At 37.6% G+C, this 17,017-nt stretch overlaps 1 protein-coding gene across 1 annotated transcript; it reads right to left on the bottom strand.

Moving 5' to 3' along the window:
- Positions 1-3,320: 3,320 nt before the first annotated feature.
- On the bottom strand, positions 3,321-13,162 carry insig2 (insulin induced gene 2). The gene is made up of 7 exons (XM_018696620.2): positions 13,012-13,162; positions 12,104-12,233; positions 10,513-10,685; positions 8,196-8,320; positions 7,681-7,847; positions 5,142-5,241; positions 3,321-4,902 (listed from the first exon to the last, which is right to left on the bottom strand). Exons 2-7 carry the CDS (start codon positions 12,223-12,225, stop codon positions 4,861-4,863), a joined length of 729 nt encoding a protein of 242 aa, XP_018552136.1. The 5' UTR covers positions 12,226-12,233; positions 13,012-13,162; the 3' UTR covers positions 3,321-4,860.
- Positions 13,163-17,017: the final 3,855 nt, after the last annotated feature.

The raw sequence follows: 17,017 nt of genomic DNA, 5'->3' as shown, positions 1-17,017 counted from the left end.
CCTTAATGGTCCGGCACCATCATATCTTAAAGATCTTATAGCTCCCTACAATCCCACTAGAACATTGTGCTCCCAGAATACTGGTTTACTGGTGCTTCCGAGAGTTTCCAGGAGCGGAATGGGAGGCAGAGCTTTCAGCTATCAGGCTCCTCTACTGTGGAACCTTCTCCCAGTTTCCTTCTCCCAGTCTCCTACTGTTGTTGGAAAATCCCTGAGAATACACTCTGGACTTACTCTAAATCTTCAGGGTCATGCCAGGGCATGCCCTGCTTTCTTTTAACACAATCTCTCTGCATTTTACACCATTATATTCTAACTCTTCCTGGTTGCATTTTTAAAAACTAAACTACATCTTACTTTTACACCATTATTTCTCAGTTCTTCTTTGTGGTATTTTTTTTAAATCATACATTTTCTCTATGCATGTGTTATACCTTACATGCAGTGAACTCTAGCAATCATTTCATATTGTGATTTTTAACATACATTATTCATTATACTGTTCAGATCATACAATGAGTATACTGTCATTTTCACACAACATTTTCTTAATTCCATTCATCTGCAGCATTGCTTATTTGTCAGAGGTTATCATACTTTCAGCACATCACGTCTTCTGAAATATTATACCACATGATGACAAGCCTTATGCTGCTCCTACATCCCCACTCAACACCTGCTATTTTATTTTAGAAATTATTAGTGCTGCTTCTTGTATTACTGCTACTTTTGCATTTACGGCTTTAATTGTCATTACTATGATTACCACTATTGTGTTATTGATAACAATTTAATATTTTTACATGGAATCTGCATCATGCTACATTCTCCTGTCCCTACTCTCTACCCCATTTTATGTCTCCTCTTCAGCAAATATGTGAGAGCTCTCAACCTTGCCTCCTGACCCTCACTCTGTGAGAGGAGATAATTGCTTGTCAGGAATAAATAGAGAGATTAATGAATTCATTAGTGGTGGGGAGTTTAGCTCTTTGGAGCAGCACTTACTGCTATGACACATCACGCCTATTGTTTTACTAGCTAGTTAGCCTTGAACAATAACATTCATACAGCAAATTGCCTCATACACTCATGTAAAGCACAGAGAAACTGTGCCCTTATCCTGGAATTTAGCAATAATACAAACAAAGGCTCTTTAAATCCTGATTATTCATCTTAATTACTTTTGTCTACAAGAGCCCATGTCTGTGGGAGCCAGGACAAGACAGGCCACATTAATCCACATTAGCAATGAACACTGTACCAGTTGATGTGTGCAATTTTGCCATTGCACTACAATTTGTGTGCAGCATTTGTGCCAGATATTTTCTATCTTCACTTAATTAGATGGAGCTTTAACTAGGTTTTAGACCTTTAATGCAATACAGACAACTAAGCTTATTTTTTTTAATGTAAATCACACAGTGTTGTGGGCCAGTTTACCAATATGTCCATTTTGTTTCCATTTCCCAAAATACAGTCTGGTCAAAGTTTTATAATGGAAAAATTAATATAGGTGTTTGACTTAATGTATTTTAGAGCTGTGATTATCCAGTGTATATTGACAATTACACATTTGATGTAACTTATAGATGTGCAGTGTATGGATAATCACAAAACTATTAACACGTTTATTGATTACATGTATCATATATCACTGTGCTTGAATTTCATTGTAAACCAATCCAGATAAACTCTTGGTCACCTAAGCTTACAAGAAGAAATATATTTTAACACCCTAAACATTTGTATACTCCCTGAAATCAGAGCTGTGAATTGTCTTACGAATCTGAATATGATATATTTTTGTACCTTTTACCTTATTCCTTTTTTCTACCTCTGTTTAATACCATATATGAAACCCAATTTGATATCTTAGTTATATTTTATATCTTAAACACACATGTAGCTTTTTTATATTAAATATCAGTATATCAGAGATCATGGCCCTGTTTGCCTAAAATGGTCCATGTAAAGGTTTTGGTCCTAAAGTTCAAAAACCCTGAGAGCAAAAATAAAACTCATACGTTAGTAATTGCAATGACATTTTAGCAAAGTATACTATTTATAAGATGTTTTCAATGACAAGTTAATTCAAGTGCAGACATGCAGGAACAAACATCCCATTGACATGATTTTGTCAGTACATCTTCACCAGAAGTATGATGGCAAAGATCCTCATGAAAATGCTATGCCAGACTTTATGGTTTTGGGAACCTTCTTCTGAAAATTGCAAAATTGTGTTTCTCTCTGTTTTTAGTCCTTGTGCTCTCTCTTCTGTGGTACACACATTAAATCTTTTACCTGATCTCATTAGAAATTTCAGTTATGATTTTATTACTCCATTTGTGTTTCATTGTGATTTTGTCACAAAATTGTTTTGTGTGTTTTATATTTTATGTTGTTTGTCTGTAATCCTGTGCTATTACCGCTGTCTTGTTCAGCGGACACTCCTTAAGTAGAGTTTTTTTTAACACTTTGCAATACAGCCCACAATTTACAGTGAAGTCCTGTTGTGTGAACTGGGTACCAATAGAGAACTTATTGGTTTCCCTACCGGTACTTCAATGTAAAGCAAGGAAAGGAGAAATAATTCTGTTCTCCATATTTTTGTAAATACTGGGTACCTACAGATACAGTGCTGGGAAACAAATGAAGACATGAAAAACAAAACATATCTTATTGTACAGTTAAAAAGTGAAAAGGGGAGAGCAGCCATGCCTCACAGTGCATTTAGAAAGTATTCACGCCCCCTCACAGGTATGCTGGATTATTATTATTACAAACATATCTTTCTCAAATGCACAGCTTTGAAAGTCAAAAGTATTGTCTTCTGATGAAGAAAAAAAGTGTTACACAATAAACTTATAAATTAACATACGGATATAGGTGGATCAAATATGGTTAATATTTACTATTCAATAAGAAAAACCTGGTAATCATTTCTTTCGATTACACAATAAGGCTTGTGGGCAGCAATATAATGTATGGCTGTTCTTGCCTTTCTTTAATTAAACATAAAGAACCAAGTCATTAACACAATGTTTTCTTTACTGTAAACCACAAGTTTGTAAATCTACGTAATTGTTATTATGTATTGTTTTCTTCCACTGCACCTAAATTAAAATAGCACCATTAGGAACATGTTAGTATTTTATTGGCATTTGATTTGATACAATTAAATTACACTGGAAATTTTGGGCTGTGTTACCAGGAATTGTAAATTCATAGAAGTTTTTATTGAAATATTAAGGTTAAAAAAACAGTGGGTACTGCAATAGAGAAGAAAAAATATTACTTTTCAACACAGAAATCAGAGGCAGTTACCAAAAGGTCATGGTCTTTATTACACCAAAACAAAGTGCACATCTTCAGGTTTCAGAGGTTGCTCAAATGAGTGGAACCATTAATCCCTGTTTAACCACTATACAATTCATCCTAAAGGCATTATAACAATGTCTCATTTGGACAAAAGTTACAGTTGCTACAGTGCTGATATAAAACATGCTACCCCAAAAAATGCATTAGGAAAGTTTCCCTATCTTGTTTTTCATGTAATCTAACCTACATCATGAAATATTACAAAAACACTGTTTTTATTGGTTGTTTTAAATGCTGTAGTTCTAATTCTATCAAACACATTTTATCACAAAGAAATTTAAAATGTCCCCTAAATGATTCTGTCCAGTGCTCCCTGTTTTTTAATGCACATTTTATTGTTTATCAGTTTATACCAGGAGGGTTCTCCATCCACCCCACCCACCCCCCCAAAAAAAATACAGTAAAGAACTTCAGATTTTTAAACAGACTTTTAACACTGCTAAACATTATATTTCTTTGTGGGCAGGTGAATTGCAGCATAACATTTTTGTAGTGAATTATCCAACAAACCAACAAAGTAATCCAACAATTTTTGGGGGATGGGTGTACTGTTGGGGGAAGTGAACACTGCTTTTTGCCCATTTTCATAAATGTTGGACAAATATTGCTCCCTGAAATGAAGAAAATATTTTTTAAAAAACACAAGTGGAATTTCGAATGAAAATGTCTTAATGTGCTTAAAACTCAAACCACCGTTCATGTGCGAATGAAACTCATTTCCTTTCCTACTGTAAATTGCAAATGCACCATTAATTTCCAACCAAGATCCTTAGACGTTTGCACAGCCAATATGAAAGCAATCTCCATTCATGTATCCCTTCATTCTTTGGAGCCAGTGACACTTTATGTGTCAGTGTGGCTGGTGGAAATACCCACTGCAGGTAAACATTGCACATACACTTAACAATGTCATTCCTTTATCAATAAAATTTAAATGTAGATATAATATAATTACATACAATAAAAGGTAAAAAAAAAAAAAAAGCATATTTTTCTAGATATAAATTAACTAGGCTGCATGTTCTCCACTGATACGTGAAGGTTGTAAAAGAATCAGGCGATAAGTACAGAGTTTAAAACTGATCCCCTGTGTGACTGTGTTTGGCACAATGGAGCCAAAGGTTTCAAATATCTGAGCTGATCTGAAGAACGATAGATGCTTCGCTGCTAATCCCTTCCCAGGCAAGTAGAGATAAACTGCACCAAAGAAAAAACACAACAAACTCAACTCTCAGCATTCACATCAGCTCCAGTTAGAATGTAGCCAGTGACCGCTCCATGCTCCGAATGGCCCAACCAAATCAAAAATACTGTCCTGCAGAAAGCACCAGGCAGCCAATCAGGTGCTCAGGGCTCATTTGACATGCCTGACTGGCTTGTCGAGGGCCAGCCAGTCCCAGTCTATGCTGCATGCAGATGTTCTCTGATAACCTGTCTTTGCCTTCAGGTTGGTGCAGAGGCCTGATGGAGCCAAGAGATTCCTTAGTCTTGATGGGTCTTTTCCTGAATGAATTTATATTCATACTGATAAAAAAACAAAGAAAGAAAGAAAAACACAAGTAGAGAAAAAGAACCATTAGACACAGGACAGCTGAATCCACTTTCACGCCCGATTTCTTTGAGGGCCTAACTTTGGAGGACACACTTGGCACTTTGTCATATATTTTGGTTTACAATCCAACCTCAGGAACCAACATTAATCTAATGCTAATTTAACAGAGCTTTGGCAAAGCAGATTTACTACAATGATTCCAATTTCTTACCAAGGCTAGCTGCCGTCCTATGTTTCCCATAGTTATCACCCCCGCAAAGAAGATACAAGGTAGCCAGGAGCGAATGTAAAGGAAATCTGGAGAAGTATACCTGTGAAGAAAAGGAGCACATTCAAGAAACATGTAAATTTTGAATAAATACTACCTCTTAACTTTACACTATTACACTTGCTCCGACCATCTTAGTTTGACTGAATAAAAGATCAAATATTCAAAAAAAATCTTAGAGAAAAGGTTTCAAATTATTTTAAAATGATGTCAATCATCAGTCCATCTCAAACCCCAGTTAGCTATTTAAGTGTAAAGTGTATTTAAAATTGTATTAACCTGTAAAATTCCACTGTTTTATTCAGGAATCTTAGCCAGGTATTGCTGGTGGAGGATGTAGCAGTATAATCTATAGTAACACTGGTTCTGGCTGAATACTGTGGTGCCATAGAACAGCATTAATGTGAAAAAAATCTGTAGCTATTGCAATTGAATATAAGAGCCCCAAAGAAGTACTGAAAACAACAGCCTGTTTCCTATTGTTCTTCAGGACATTCATTTTTGCATCAAGATGGCATTCAAAATTTTATTTATCTCAGCTACAACTGGTTCAAAATGCAGCAGTGAGACTTCTCTCTGATACCAAAAAGTGAGACCACATCTCCTCTCTACTGGCCTCTCTTCATTGGTTATCAGTGACATACAGAATTGATTTTAAGATTCTTTTGAAATACAGAATTGATTTTAAGATTATTATATTTGTTTTTAAAGCACTGCATAGACTGGCACTAGGTTGCATCTCTGAACTGCTGACCAATCACTGGTGCATTCTGTGGATCCAGTCAAATCTTCCCCGTCCACTGACATCTTTAAAACCTGCCTTACAACCCCTTTTCTTTATCATGAAGAAATAACTACAGTTGCAAGAAAAAGTATGTGAACCCTTTAGAATTTCAGGGTTTTCTGCATTAATTTCTCCTAAAATGTGATCTGATCTTCATCTAAGTCAAGGGTATTGACAAATATAATGTGCCTAAAATAAAAACACAATTTTTTTTTTTGATCGTTCATGTCTTGATTGAACACACTCATTCAACATTCAAAATGGTAGTGGAAAAAGTAAGTGAACCCTTGGAATTAATAGCTGGTTGACCTCCCCTTGGCAGCAATAACCTCAACCAAGCACTTCTTGTAGCTGTGGACCATACCTGCACATCGTTCAGGAGGAATTTTAGCCCATTCTTCCTGGCAGAGCTGCTTTAGCTCTGTCATATTCTTTGGATGTCTCATGTGTATGGCTCTCTTCAAATCATTCCATAGGATCTCTATTGGATTGAGGTCTGGGCTCTGACTTGGCCACTCCAAAAAGTGGATTTTGTTGTTCTGAAGCCATTCTGTTGTGGAATTGCTCCAGTGTTTTGGCTCATTGTCCTGTTGCATCACCCAACTTCTACAGAGTTTCAGCTGACATACAGACATTCTCACATTATCCTGAAGAATTTTTTGATACACTTGGGATTTCATCTTCCCCTCAATGATTGCAAGCTGGCCAGGCCCTGATGCAGCAAAGCAGGCCCAAATCATGATCTTTCCTCCACCATACTTTATGGTTGGGATGATGTTTTCATGATCATATGCAGTGCCCTTTTTGTGCCAGATGTAGTGCTGCGTGTTCTTTCCAAATAGTTCAATCTTAGTTCTATCAGTCCACAAAACATTTTGCCAATACCACTATGGAGTGTCAATGTGCTCTTTCACAAACTTCAAGCGTGCAGCAATGTTCTTTTTAGTAAGCAGCGGCTTCCTTCATGGTGTCCTGCCATAGACACCCTGCTTGTTCAATGTTTTACGTACTGTAGACTCATGAACACAGATGTTAGCCAGCTCCAATGATGCCATCTTGCTACTCACTGATCAGTCTTCTTGGTCATTTGACTGCCACTTCGTAGTAGCCACAGTCCCAAAGTGTCTCCATTTGTAGATTGTTTGCCTAACTGTAGACTGGTGAATTTCTAAAGTCTTTGAAATGACTTTATAACCCTTTCCAGCTTTATGTAAATCTACAATTCTTGATCTCGTAGATCCTCTGAAAACTTTTTGGCGAGGCATGGTTCACATAAGCGTATTCTTCTTGTGATGAGTAAAGTCAAAAAGTTTGAGTGGTTTTTATCAGTCAAAGTAGCTCTAGTCCACACCTCCAAACTCATTTTCTTAACAAGACTCCAGGTATGCTAACACCTGACTCCAATTAGCTTTTTTGAGGTCATTAATTCAAGGGTTCACATACTTTTTCCACTTACACTATGAGGTTTTTATGGTTGCTCTCAATAAAAACATGAAAGGTCAGAATTTTTTTTGTCACATTTTAGGAGAAATTAATGCAGAAAACCCTGAAATTCCAAAGGGTTCACATACTTTTTCTTGCAACCGTAATTACACTTTGTGTTTTGCTTATTTGGATTTATCAACAGTATTGTTATTTATAATTTAATCTAGAAATGTTATTTCTATTCATATTCACATTCATTTATTTCTTACTTACTGAAAGACTCCATTGTAAACCAGGAGTTGGGTGGCCAGTGTTGCCAGCAGGGCAATGCTGACTCCCAGGCCAAAACCACTGCGGGAGCGGTCGAATGTCCACCACAGACCAATGGAGAGTGCTGCCAGTGTCAGAGACAGCTGGATGTTGTTGGCAAAGTCCACTTTCTGACAAAGATAAGGTCAAGGGCCAGACAGTCAGTGACTGACAGCTCCAAGCATTTTTAGATAGCTTTGCTGTTTTCCAGTGGTGCAGTGAATATACATGAACAACTTTGACCAAGACAGCCATTAAATCATAATAAAAAATCATAATGAAAATCACGTAAACTGCATTCCTCTAATTAATTACTATTGTACATAATACTACATATGCATTGTAAATACAGTTCACACACAAACCACATGCCAAGTGGAGAAATATTGCAACTCAGTCTTAGAATGGTTGTTTTTCCCACCAGCATATAATAGAAACAAAAACAGCACATGCATAAAGCCCCAAAGCTTTAAGGATACAGCACTGGCATGGTTGATGCCGACAAACACAGCCACACAGCGCATTACGCTGGACCATTCCCGCTTGAACTTGTGTGGCTCACCCAGATGTCTGTCGATGCAGGGGTACAATAGCCCGATCATTGCTGTGAGAGAGTAAAAGAGAGATAGAATAAGCACAGAGCAAAAAATTAAACAGAATATAATATTTAAAAAATAGAGGCAACACAACCAGCTCTCATTGCTGCAGTGGAACCATCAACATATCTGGTGGTAGTGTTTTTCTGAGAATAGGCATTCAGATTGCACCCATGCTATAATGACGGAATACTCACACAGAAGGATTACTAAACAGGCCTACCAGCCACAGACCCAGGGGCCCTTTGACCCTATTTGAACACTTAGTTCAAATAGAATTGAACACTTAGTTCAAATAGAGTCAAGACACTTAGTTACAGTCAGGAAAAGTCCTGTAGGAAAAGTTAACCAAGCAACTACTAAGAGACTTGAAATGACTACAAATTAAATAAATGCTTCACTGATTCTAATACTTCAATGTGGAAATGTGGAAATTTGCATTTCCTACGCCAAGCCAAAAAAGGTCATCTCAGATACTACCAACTGGTATTTTGAAAAAATGGGAATAAACTGCAGGGATCTGCATGACAGCTCACTCCCCAGTAATCTCTGACCTAACTAATGTGGCTTAAAACAAATAAATTTTTGCACTGTCAACAAAATACAGTAGCCCTCCCCTGGGGCACAAAGTGTGTGTGTAGTAGCAACAAGTGGAAATGACAGGCTCCTGCAGGAGGAACGGTGTGTCTGGGGAGGAAGAGTGCCTCTGGCTGTTGTGCTTTGTGCTGAGCCACTTGGGAGCAGGGAGTGCTGTGCTGCATTTCCATCCACAGCTTTATACCCAGGAGACAACATTTCAATAACGCTGGCTAGTCGAGCCTTGTGGGCACATTGTGCATTCATATGTAAGACAGTGTGTATATGTGTGTGCAGCTATGCTCCCATATCCTATTTTCTTGTTTAAAGAATTCCTTGAGCAGTAATTGCAATATTACATATACTCTTTCATAACTGCAAAACAATTTTAATTTCTGCACTTAATATTTGTCAGCACAACAGACTAGAAATATCTAATTTCACTTTGATTAAATTAGCCACAGTATATAATACAGATAAAGTTAATTCATACAGCTCTGCAGTCTCAGACTCTTGTGAAATTGTAAAGATTAAATGTTTTTCTGTTATTTAATATTCTTCCATGTAAGTTGTGGTTACACTCATCAGTAAAAAGATTTACGATAGGGGTGGAAATCTTGGGGAATCTTACAATTTGGTTTTGCTTCATAGTATCATGACAGTCAATTCAGTTCAGAATTTATTCTTGAGCAAATAAACAGAAAAGAAGGCCCTATTTTCAGGCTGTTAGTCCAGTGCACACACTGCAGACAGCTTTAGGCCACTGGAATGTAACAAAAAACACACCTGAAATGTAAGATAAATGGTCTCAATGAAGGTAACTCTTTAACTGAACAAAAATGTAGTGAAAAGTGAATACGAGTAAACTGCTGAGTAAACTGAGTCTTTTGTCTGTAATAATTAAATTATTATTATTAATTATTAAATTTAAATAAAAAATTAAATGAATTTTTCATTTACTGACTACCACTGGCTGAATGTCTTTGGTAAAACAGAAGTTAGTCTACATGTGCTGTCATCAGAGCGCTCCTAAGTTATCCATGTTGTCTCAATGGAAAACACACCTCTCGCTGCAACCAAGAAAACACCATGTTCTAGCACAGCACTGTGCTACAGCCACAAGTCTTTTGAAATTAAACTATGGACCAAGTTATTTTTTTTAACTAATCAGAGTTGAAGTTTTGGCTTACGCTTTTTAGTGCTAAGTGTGCGCTAGTTGGCCGGCCTGTTTGCTAGAGTTTGGTGTTCCACTTCACTAACATTAGCCTACAGGTGATAGTGCACACCACCCCCATAATCCACCTTTGTCTTGCTAATTATTAAACCATTAAATCCAGGAGCACTTACCATCTTTCAAACTGAACCCTGGATAACTCTCTCTTTCACTGAATAAAAGATAAAGTGTTTTCACAGAACATTACGATGTCAAAGTGAAACTGACTTTTCACCTTTTGGATATAAAATGACATCATCATTTCAGCTTAAGGTTAAAAACCACTAGGACATTTGTCCATGTTTCTCCCTGCTCTTTTTTCCTCTAATCTTTAAAGTAGTATAAAAATAAAGATAGAAATAAACCAGCTAGGAATTATTTTCATTCATTATGGGAGGTGTGTTCACATACCTGAGGCTGTGCCACAACAGGGCGGCACCCACCAGGCTGAAGAGAAGATACTGCTGATGACATCAGGGGGAAAGAGGGTGACGTTTCTCTGCACTTGAAGTAAATTCAGCACCAGGGCCAGGAAGACGCCCACAGAGAACAGCATGGCCCCTCGGATCACCAGGTTAGTGGTTCTACAATACAAAGGAAGAGGAGTCAGGGGGCTTGGAACATGAGTCATTCTGTGCTAAATCAGATAAGATTGTTGCAGAACCAGCTCAGATTTTGTTCAAACCTTGTTTATATTGTGAATGGCCTGTAAAAAAAAATTCAGCCCATAATGTTATTACATTTTTATAGACTACATGTTCTCTGTATGCCAAAGCTATTAAAAGCATTTTTATATTTTTGCCATTTTCATAGGACCAAAATGGAATGTGGGGAGCTAGTAGGAACATGAAAATGTGCTTCATGTATGCTTATTCAGGGTACAAAGTGCCTATGGTAGAAAAATGTCCATTTCAAGATTACATTTTTTTTGTCCAAGTATTTCTATGATTATTGAACTCCTGTGTCACAGGTACTGTAAGGAATAAAGGGGATTTTGGGAACTGTGTCTCCAGTAAAGTCCTGTGTATTGAAAATAAGTCAAGTATTTTGACTTATTTGGCCATTTAGTATACCTCTTATCCCTCTCGTATAAGGAGGGATAAGAGGTATACTAAATGGCCTTCTCAAGCTCCAGTGGAGTATAAAAATGTGTTTTCAAATAAAAGAAACTCCTCCATACAATGAAATCATCAGTATATGTTACATGTTATCAAGGAAAAATGAAACATGTACCCTACTGTTGGTACAGGGATGGTATGGTTCAAAGATAATAGTTTTCATCACATGTGATATCTAGTGCATAATTTGCTATACTGCACATTATTTTTAAATAAGTTATTCATTTATTTATTAAATATGGAATAAATATTTGGTCTTACAGAAAATCAATAAGGTGAAGTGCAAACTTGTAATGGTTCAGTCATACTGAGAACTTTTTTGTCCTCCATCCAACATACTTTGGTGAGGCTAAGAATAATACTTTTCAAGACATTACCACTCAAACATGGCTTCCCAGATAAGGTGTTTTTGAGAGTGTAAAAATTTTAAAATATTATTGGCCAAAAACATATAAAGATACTGGAGTTGAACAAAAATATTTTACAGGTCTTAGTTTTAAGACCCAAACATTGTATAGACAAATTATGAACAAAATCTGAGTCCTACAACCACTTCTGTCTGTCTGATTTGATACACAATGGCTCAAATGCCTACAGTGTTAAGTTTTATAGTGCAAACCAACACAACGTGGAAAGCAGGGCCTTAAAATATATCAAGACAGTCTACCTACAGTGTAGTATATCAAGCAGACACAGATATATATTCTTCCAAAGCTATGTTATGTTTAGAAAAACACAGAAAATGGCAATATAGGAGTAGTGGCCTTAAGAAAACACATCTGCCTTTGGTCATCATGTTGTTTTTTCAGTTTAGTTTATTCAAAGACTTATCTGCATTGTGGTCTTCTTAAAGTGAACTTTTGAAGAGCAAGCACAGAGCTAACCTGTTGGCAATGACAGAAATGTAGGGGCCCTGGGAAGGCCGCCGCGTTTGCCCAGACCCTGACCACTGCTGCTGGCTGCTGGTCACTGCACTGTCACTCATGGCTGTCAGTGTCAAGGACATTCGTAAGCCTAGATCAGGAAATATGGAACAGAGTGTGACATCTCTATCCGCCAATAAGTGCAATGCCCCCCCCCCCCCCGGACATCCTAAATCAGCAAAGGGTATCAGCAAAGACTGGACCTTAGACCCCAATTTACATTATGTTATGTCAGACTTTTTAAACAGTAAGCATCTACGCTAGAGAAAGTTTATGCATTCATAATCTATTGCCAATACATTGCCACCACCTATCATTTTGGTGCTCATCTGACACAGATAATTATTCGATGCCACAGAAATAACTCTTTGCACATATTTAAATAAATGATGAAGTGGCGTTGGATAACTCATTACTTTTAGCTGGTTTCAACTATACCAACTTTTGGCTCCACTCTGTTTTTGTTTTCATCTGCGATATAACGTGGACGCGCTGAACTTTAAAACTTTCTCTTTTTTTTTTTTTTTTACGTTTTTTTAATTTTAGGTGAGCAAGCGACAAGGTTGCTACGACAATAAAATAGCAATACTAAGCATGACTGCTTATCATAAGTTTACGTGATTTGCCTTTCACTACTTGCTTCGGATGGATAAGATTAAGACAAGCAACAAGACACCTCAATCAATCAATAATAATGAACAACTAGCTGTTATGGTGGCGAACATGTCAAGTTACCTTTACATTAGTTGGGTAGCCTGAATATATGCTCCTTAGCTAGCTAGCTAGCTAGCTTAGGTAGCTAGCTAGCTAAGGAGCATGTAACAGCTCTCCGTCGGAGCACACTGGCTGAGGTCAATGATTATTCTTACCTTATGTTAACGGAGACCTTCCACGAATACAATTATACATTTCATATGACAATTAACATTTCTCACTGAGTAATACTACACTGCCATACACGAAAATATTTATTAGCAATCTCTCCCTAGTACGAGTACTTCCGCCTATCTGAGCTGAATGAACACCCAATCAGCGTCTAAAGTCATGACGTAACCAGGTTACACAAAACTGACGTATCACATGATTGGAGTTTACAGTTCATGGATTAACCAGCACCGTTGGATTAACCCCAAAAAGAATGACCATAAATATTCTGAAGTCATTAACAGCTGTTTGATGTATTATTCATGAGGTTTATATCTATAAATGTGCATTTTGAATTTTAAATGCCAACGTTATTAAATTAATTTAGAGGTGAGAAATTGTGGAAATATTACGTTTTAAGTAGTTTTGAAGAGTACTTGTGTTTTCGAAAATTTTCAATGACCAAATAATTTTGACTTTTTCTAAAATTAGTAAAATTGGTAAAACTGAGGAACTACTGCAGCATTTCAGCTTTCAAACAGAAAATAAACATCTGTATGCTGTAGGCAAAGTCATTCCTCTCTCTCTCTCTCTCTCTCTCTCTCACACACACACACACAACATATTTGATTTGCTCTTGTGGTCTAATAGGCTTACAGAGATGCAGAGGTGAGAAAGTCTCAGCGCAGAGTGGATCACTCCTAATCCTCAGTCCCATTTACACTATTTTGTATTCAACATACCGAGGCCTGCTGCTCATGATGAGCTTTCAGGAATTATATCTGGCTACACAATGGTTTAACATAACATAAACAGACTATCCATGCTTTCTCATTCCACCATGGCTCAGAGTTAACTTTAGCACAATTTTCATAGTACTGATTTTTAAAATCCCATTAGATAAACCTCAAGATAAGTAACTGTTATTACTTGTAATTATGTCAAGCAAACTGAAAAAAGACAGTAGGAAAGAAAGAAAAAAAGCACCATAAGGCCTACTGTTTCTTAAGAGCAAAACATTTAAACATGGTTTCAACACCCAAACTGGACTGTATTGTGTCCATCTCTTAGCTCCTACATCATTGTAATTTTTTTGTGCTTTTAGGTATATATGAGGTTTACTGGTTGCATGGCAGATTGCAAGACTGTAGATACCACTAAGGATGCCAATGTCACATCCTTAGTAATATTTCTATTTGGTGGGTTTATGACATGAAGAGTTGGGAAATAATATTTACAGTAAAAAATAACAAAACACTTACATTAATAATTGTAATGTAAAGCTGGTTATTTTTTAATACTCAAATTTGGTTGATGGCTGGTGAAGAATGTCTTCAGTCCTCAGTTCAGTATTTATAAGGTCAGGTCACAGTAATGCTTCACTTTTAAAACAGGCTCAGTAATTTCCTAAAACAACTGGCCACTGAAATAATTAGCAAACATCACTTAAGCCAAAGGAAATACTGCATTTGTTGAGGACTATTTTCAGCAGTTGATTAATTCACATTTGGTGCTGTGCTGAGTATTTCTGCCAGCAGGATGTCGTATGTGGGACTGCACTGAACTAAAGTACAGTGTCTGTGTCCATGGTAATGAAGGAACATGTCACCCAGCGCAATGGTGTGGCTCACTGATGAGTTTCTAATAGTCTTTGGACAACAATGGAACTTAATGGTATGCAGCAAGAGGAATAAGATATATTGACTTTGGAGACACATACAATACAGGAGGGTCAACACATTGTAGGTTTGTTTTCATGGGAGTTACTCACAATAATTAATAAATACAGAGTACCAACCTTATGGTTTAATAAACATTTCCAATGCCTTTGTTATTGTCATATCTTAAAAAGCCCTTTTCATTTGGTACAAAAACTGAATCTTCAGGGCCAATCTGAACATGGCTACAACTCACCATCCTCAGGTTCAGGACAGCTGCAGTGATTCATTTATGTTTCTACCACTTATATCCTATCTAAAAAGATGACTCGGCAGGTTCTACATGCCATACTATTCACAGTCCCATGGGATGTTCACTTAACCTCAATAATTAGAGTGATAAAGGAAGTCTGGTAGGTAAGAGGAGGGTATGGGGGCTTTCAATTAGCTGTCAAGGGCTACTTTGAGGCCCCCTGATGCAGCCAGAGAACAGCCAGGGGTACAGTTCATCATCCTGCCTGCGCCAAATACTAAGAGCCTTTTCATTATCAGACCACTGAGTCCCACTGTCGGCCCCTTCAGCATAAATGTGAGTGATGGCGTGCACGGGTTGGGCTGTGGGTGTGGATGGTGATGGAGGGGTGGGGCTGGGCCCTCATCGTAAATGTCATCCCCATTGGGCTGATGCAGGTCCCAGCTCCAAAATAATAGGCCCTGTGACCTCTCTGTTGTCTATAATTAACCTCTAACCCCCTCCCTCCCTGCCTTATCCACCAATCCCCAAACTGCCATGATGTGGGAGATGCTGTTTGCCAAGCCTCTCAAACCTCAGCCCCAGATTCTCTCACTACACACAGAGGCATAAAATGGGAAAATGGTGTGGGAGCAACAAAAGAAAATGGCTGCTGCTCTTGTTTTCCAGTAAATGTGTTACATGTTTGGGATGCCCTCAGTGCTCTGAATTATGATTAAAAAAAGTAATCTTTTCATCATCATTCATCTTTATCCATAACAGCATGAATTCATCCATGACATATGAATATCCATTAGAGTCAGGGTCGTAAATACATACAAAAATGTGAAATGCTTTGTTTTGTTTTGTTTTGTTTTGTTTTGTTTTTTTTTTTTTGGTCTGGGGAAATATGTCAAAATCAAAATAAAAACTTATTTCCAGTTCCTCTGTTCCTACAATTTTTTCAGAGAATTTTATTTCAATTGTGCACATATTACAACAACCACACCCACAGAGAACAAAGCAGAAATGTGGGGATCCCTCTTACCATGAGTGTTTGTCATTCCCTCTCTGTCTGTGTGTGTGCTTGACATGCGATTTCTCCAGCAGCAGGGGAATAGCAAGGTTAAGATGGACAAACTCGGCTAAAAACAAAAAAGAGAAATGAGCTGGAAAACATAGGTACCTTCCCTGTGCAGGCATACTGACATTTACCACAACAATGAAGCATCCAACAAGAAAATTGTGGCAACAGTAGGTGTTGAATGAATAACGAGAAAACACAAGAAAGTCAAATGATCCCTAATGGCTGGAGCTGACACTTGTACATAATGACATTTTGAGGACATGCACAAAGACAAACAACCAAAGAGGAAATGAGACATAGAATGAGAGAGCTTTTCTGTGTCTTTAACAGCATTCAGGGAAGAAAGGCATCTCATCTTCAGGCAGTGGAAAGAGAGAGGAGGAGGAGAGGAGTTTTTTGCAGTGCATCATTGTCTGTGCAAATTCTTCAGACTATGAGAAGGAAATGCAAATGTCCTGTTGCTTGCAGCACCATGGAAGCTATGCCAGCATGTGTGTGGCATATTGAATGATAATGACAAAGTGGGCTATATCCCCTGTGAGCAAGCCTGCGGAACAATGATTACAGATTGGCCGGTGTGTCCTTAGCAACACAAGGGACTCTGATTGTAATGCTAATCAAAGCTGCTGCCCATTGAAATATATCTGTACTTGCAAGGCAGGAGGAAATAAGATGGAATATCCCAGTTAGGCTGTAATTGTATAATGAAGCCCTGTTTATTTTTGATATTTTAGCCCTAGAGAATTTACACAGTGGTTTTTGGCAGTCTTAACCTATAGCACCACCTGCTGGCCTCATACTGGAACCATGGTTATTCAACCCTGTTTTTGTTCTAGGGCACTTTGAAGCAATTAACTGCTGCCAGATATGTTGATGTATGAGCTTGTCTGCATTATTCAATTTGTTATCTAAGGTGGAGAATCTGAGACACTCCATCTCCCTTTGTTAGTTGGATCATATATGCACAAGATAATCCAGGTTCAATATTCTGTACATAGGACATTCAGTGAGATTTATCCTTGATTTAGGTTTTA

Source organism: Lates calcarifer, linkage group LG1 (assembly GCF_001640805.2).
Source record: "Lates calcarifer isolate ASB-BC8 linkage group LG1, TLL_Latcal_v3, whole genome shotgun sequence".
Classification (NCBI taxonomy): domain Eukaryota; kingdom Metazoa; phylum Chordata; class Actinopteri; family Centropomidae; genus Lates; species Lates calcarifer.
Note: the sequence above shows the minus strand (reverse complement) of the source record. Positions and strands in the feature narration are given on the sequence as shown.

Excerpts from the sequence above, each read along its gene's own strand:
- insig2 (XM_018696620.2), bottom strand. The coding sequence starts at position 12,225 with ATGTCCTTGACACTGACAGCCATGAGTGACAGTGCAGTGACCAGCAGC. Across the intron at positions 10,686-12,103 it reads ATTTCTGTCATTGCCAACAG|AACCACTAACCTGGTGATCC; the intron begins GTTAGCTCTGTG and ends TTTGTATTGTAG. Across the intron at positions 8,321-10,512 it reads CTGTTGTGGCACAGCCTCAG|CAATGATCGGGCTATTGTAC; the intron begins GTATGTGAACAC and ends ACTCTCTCACAG.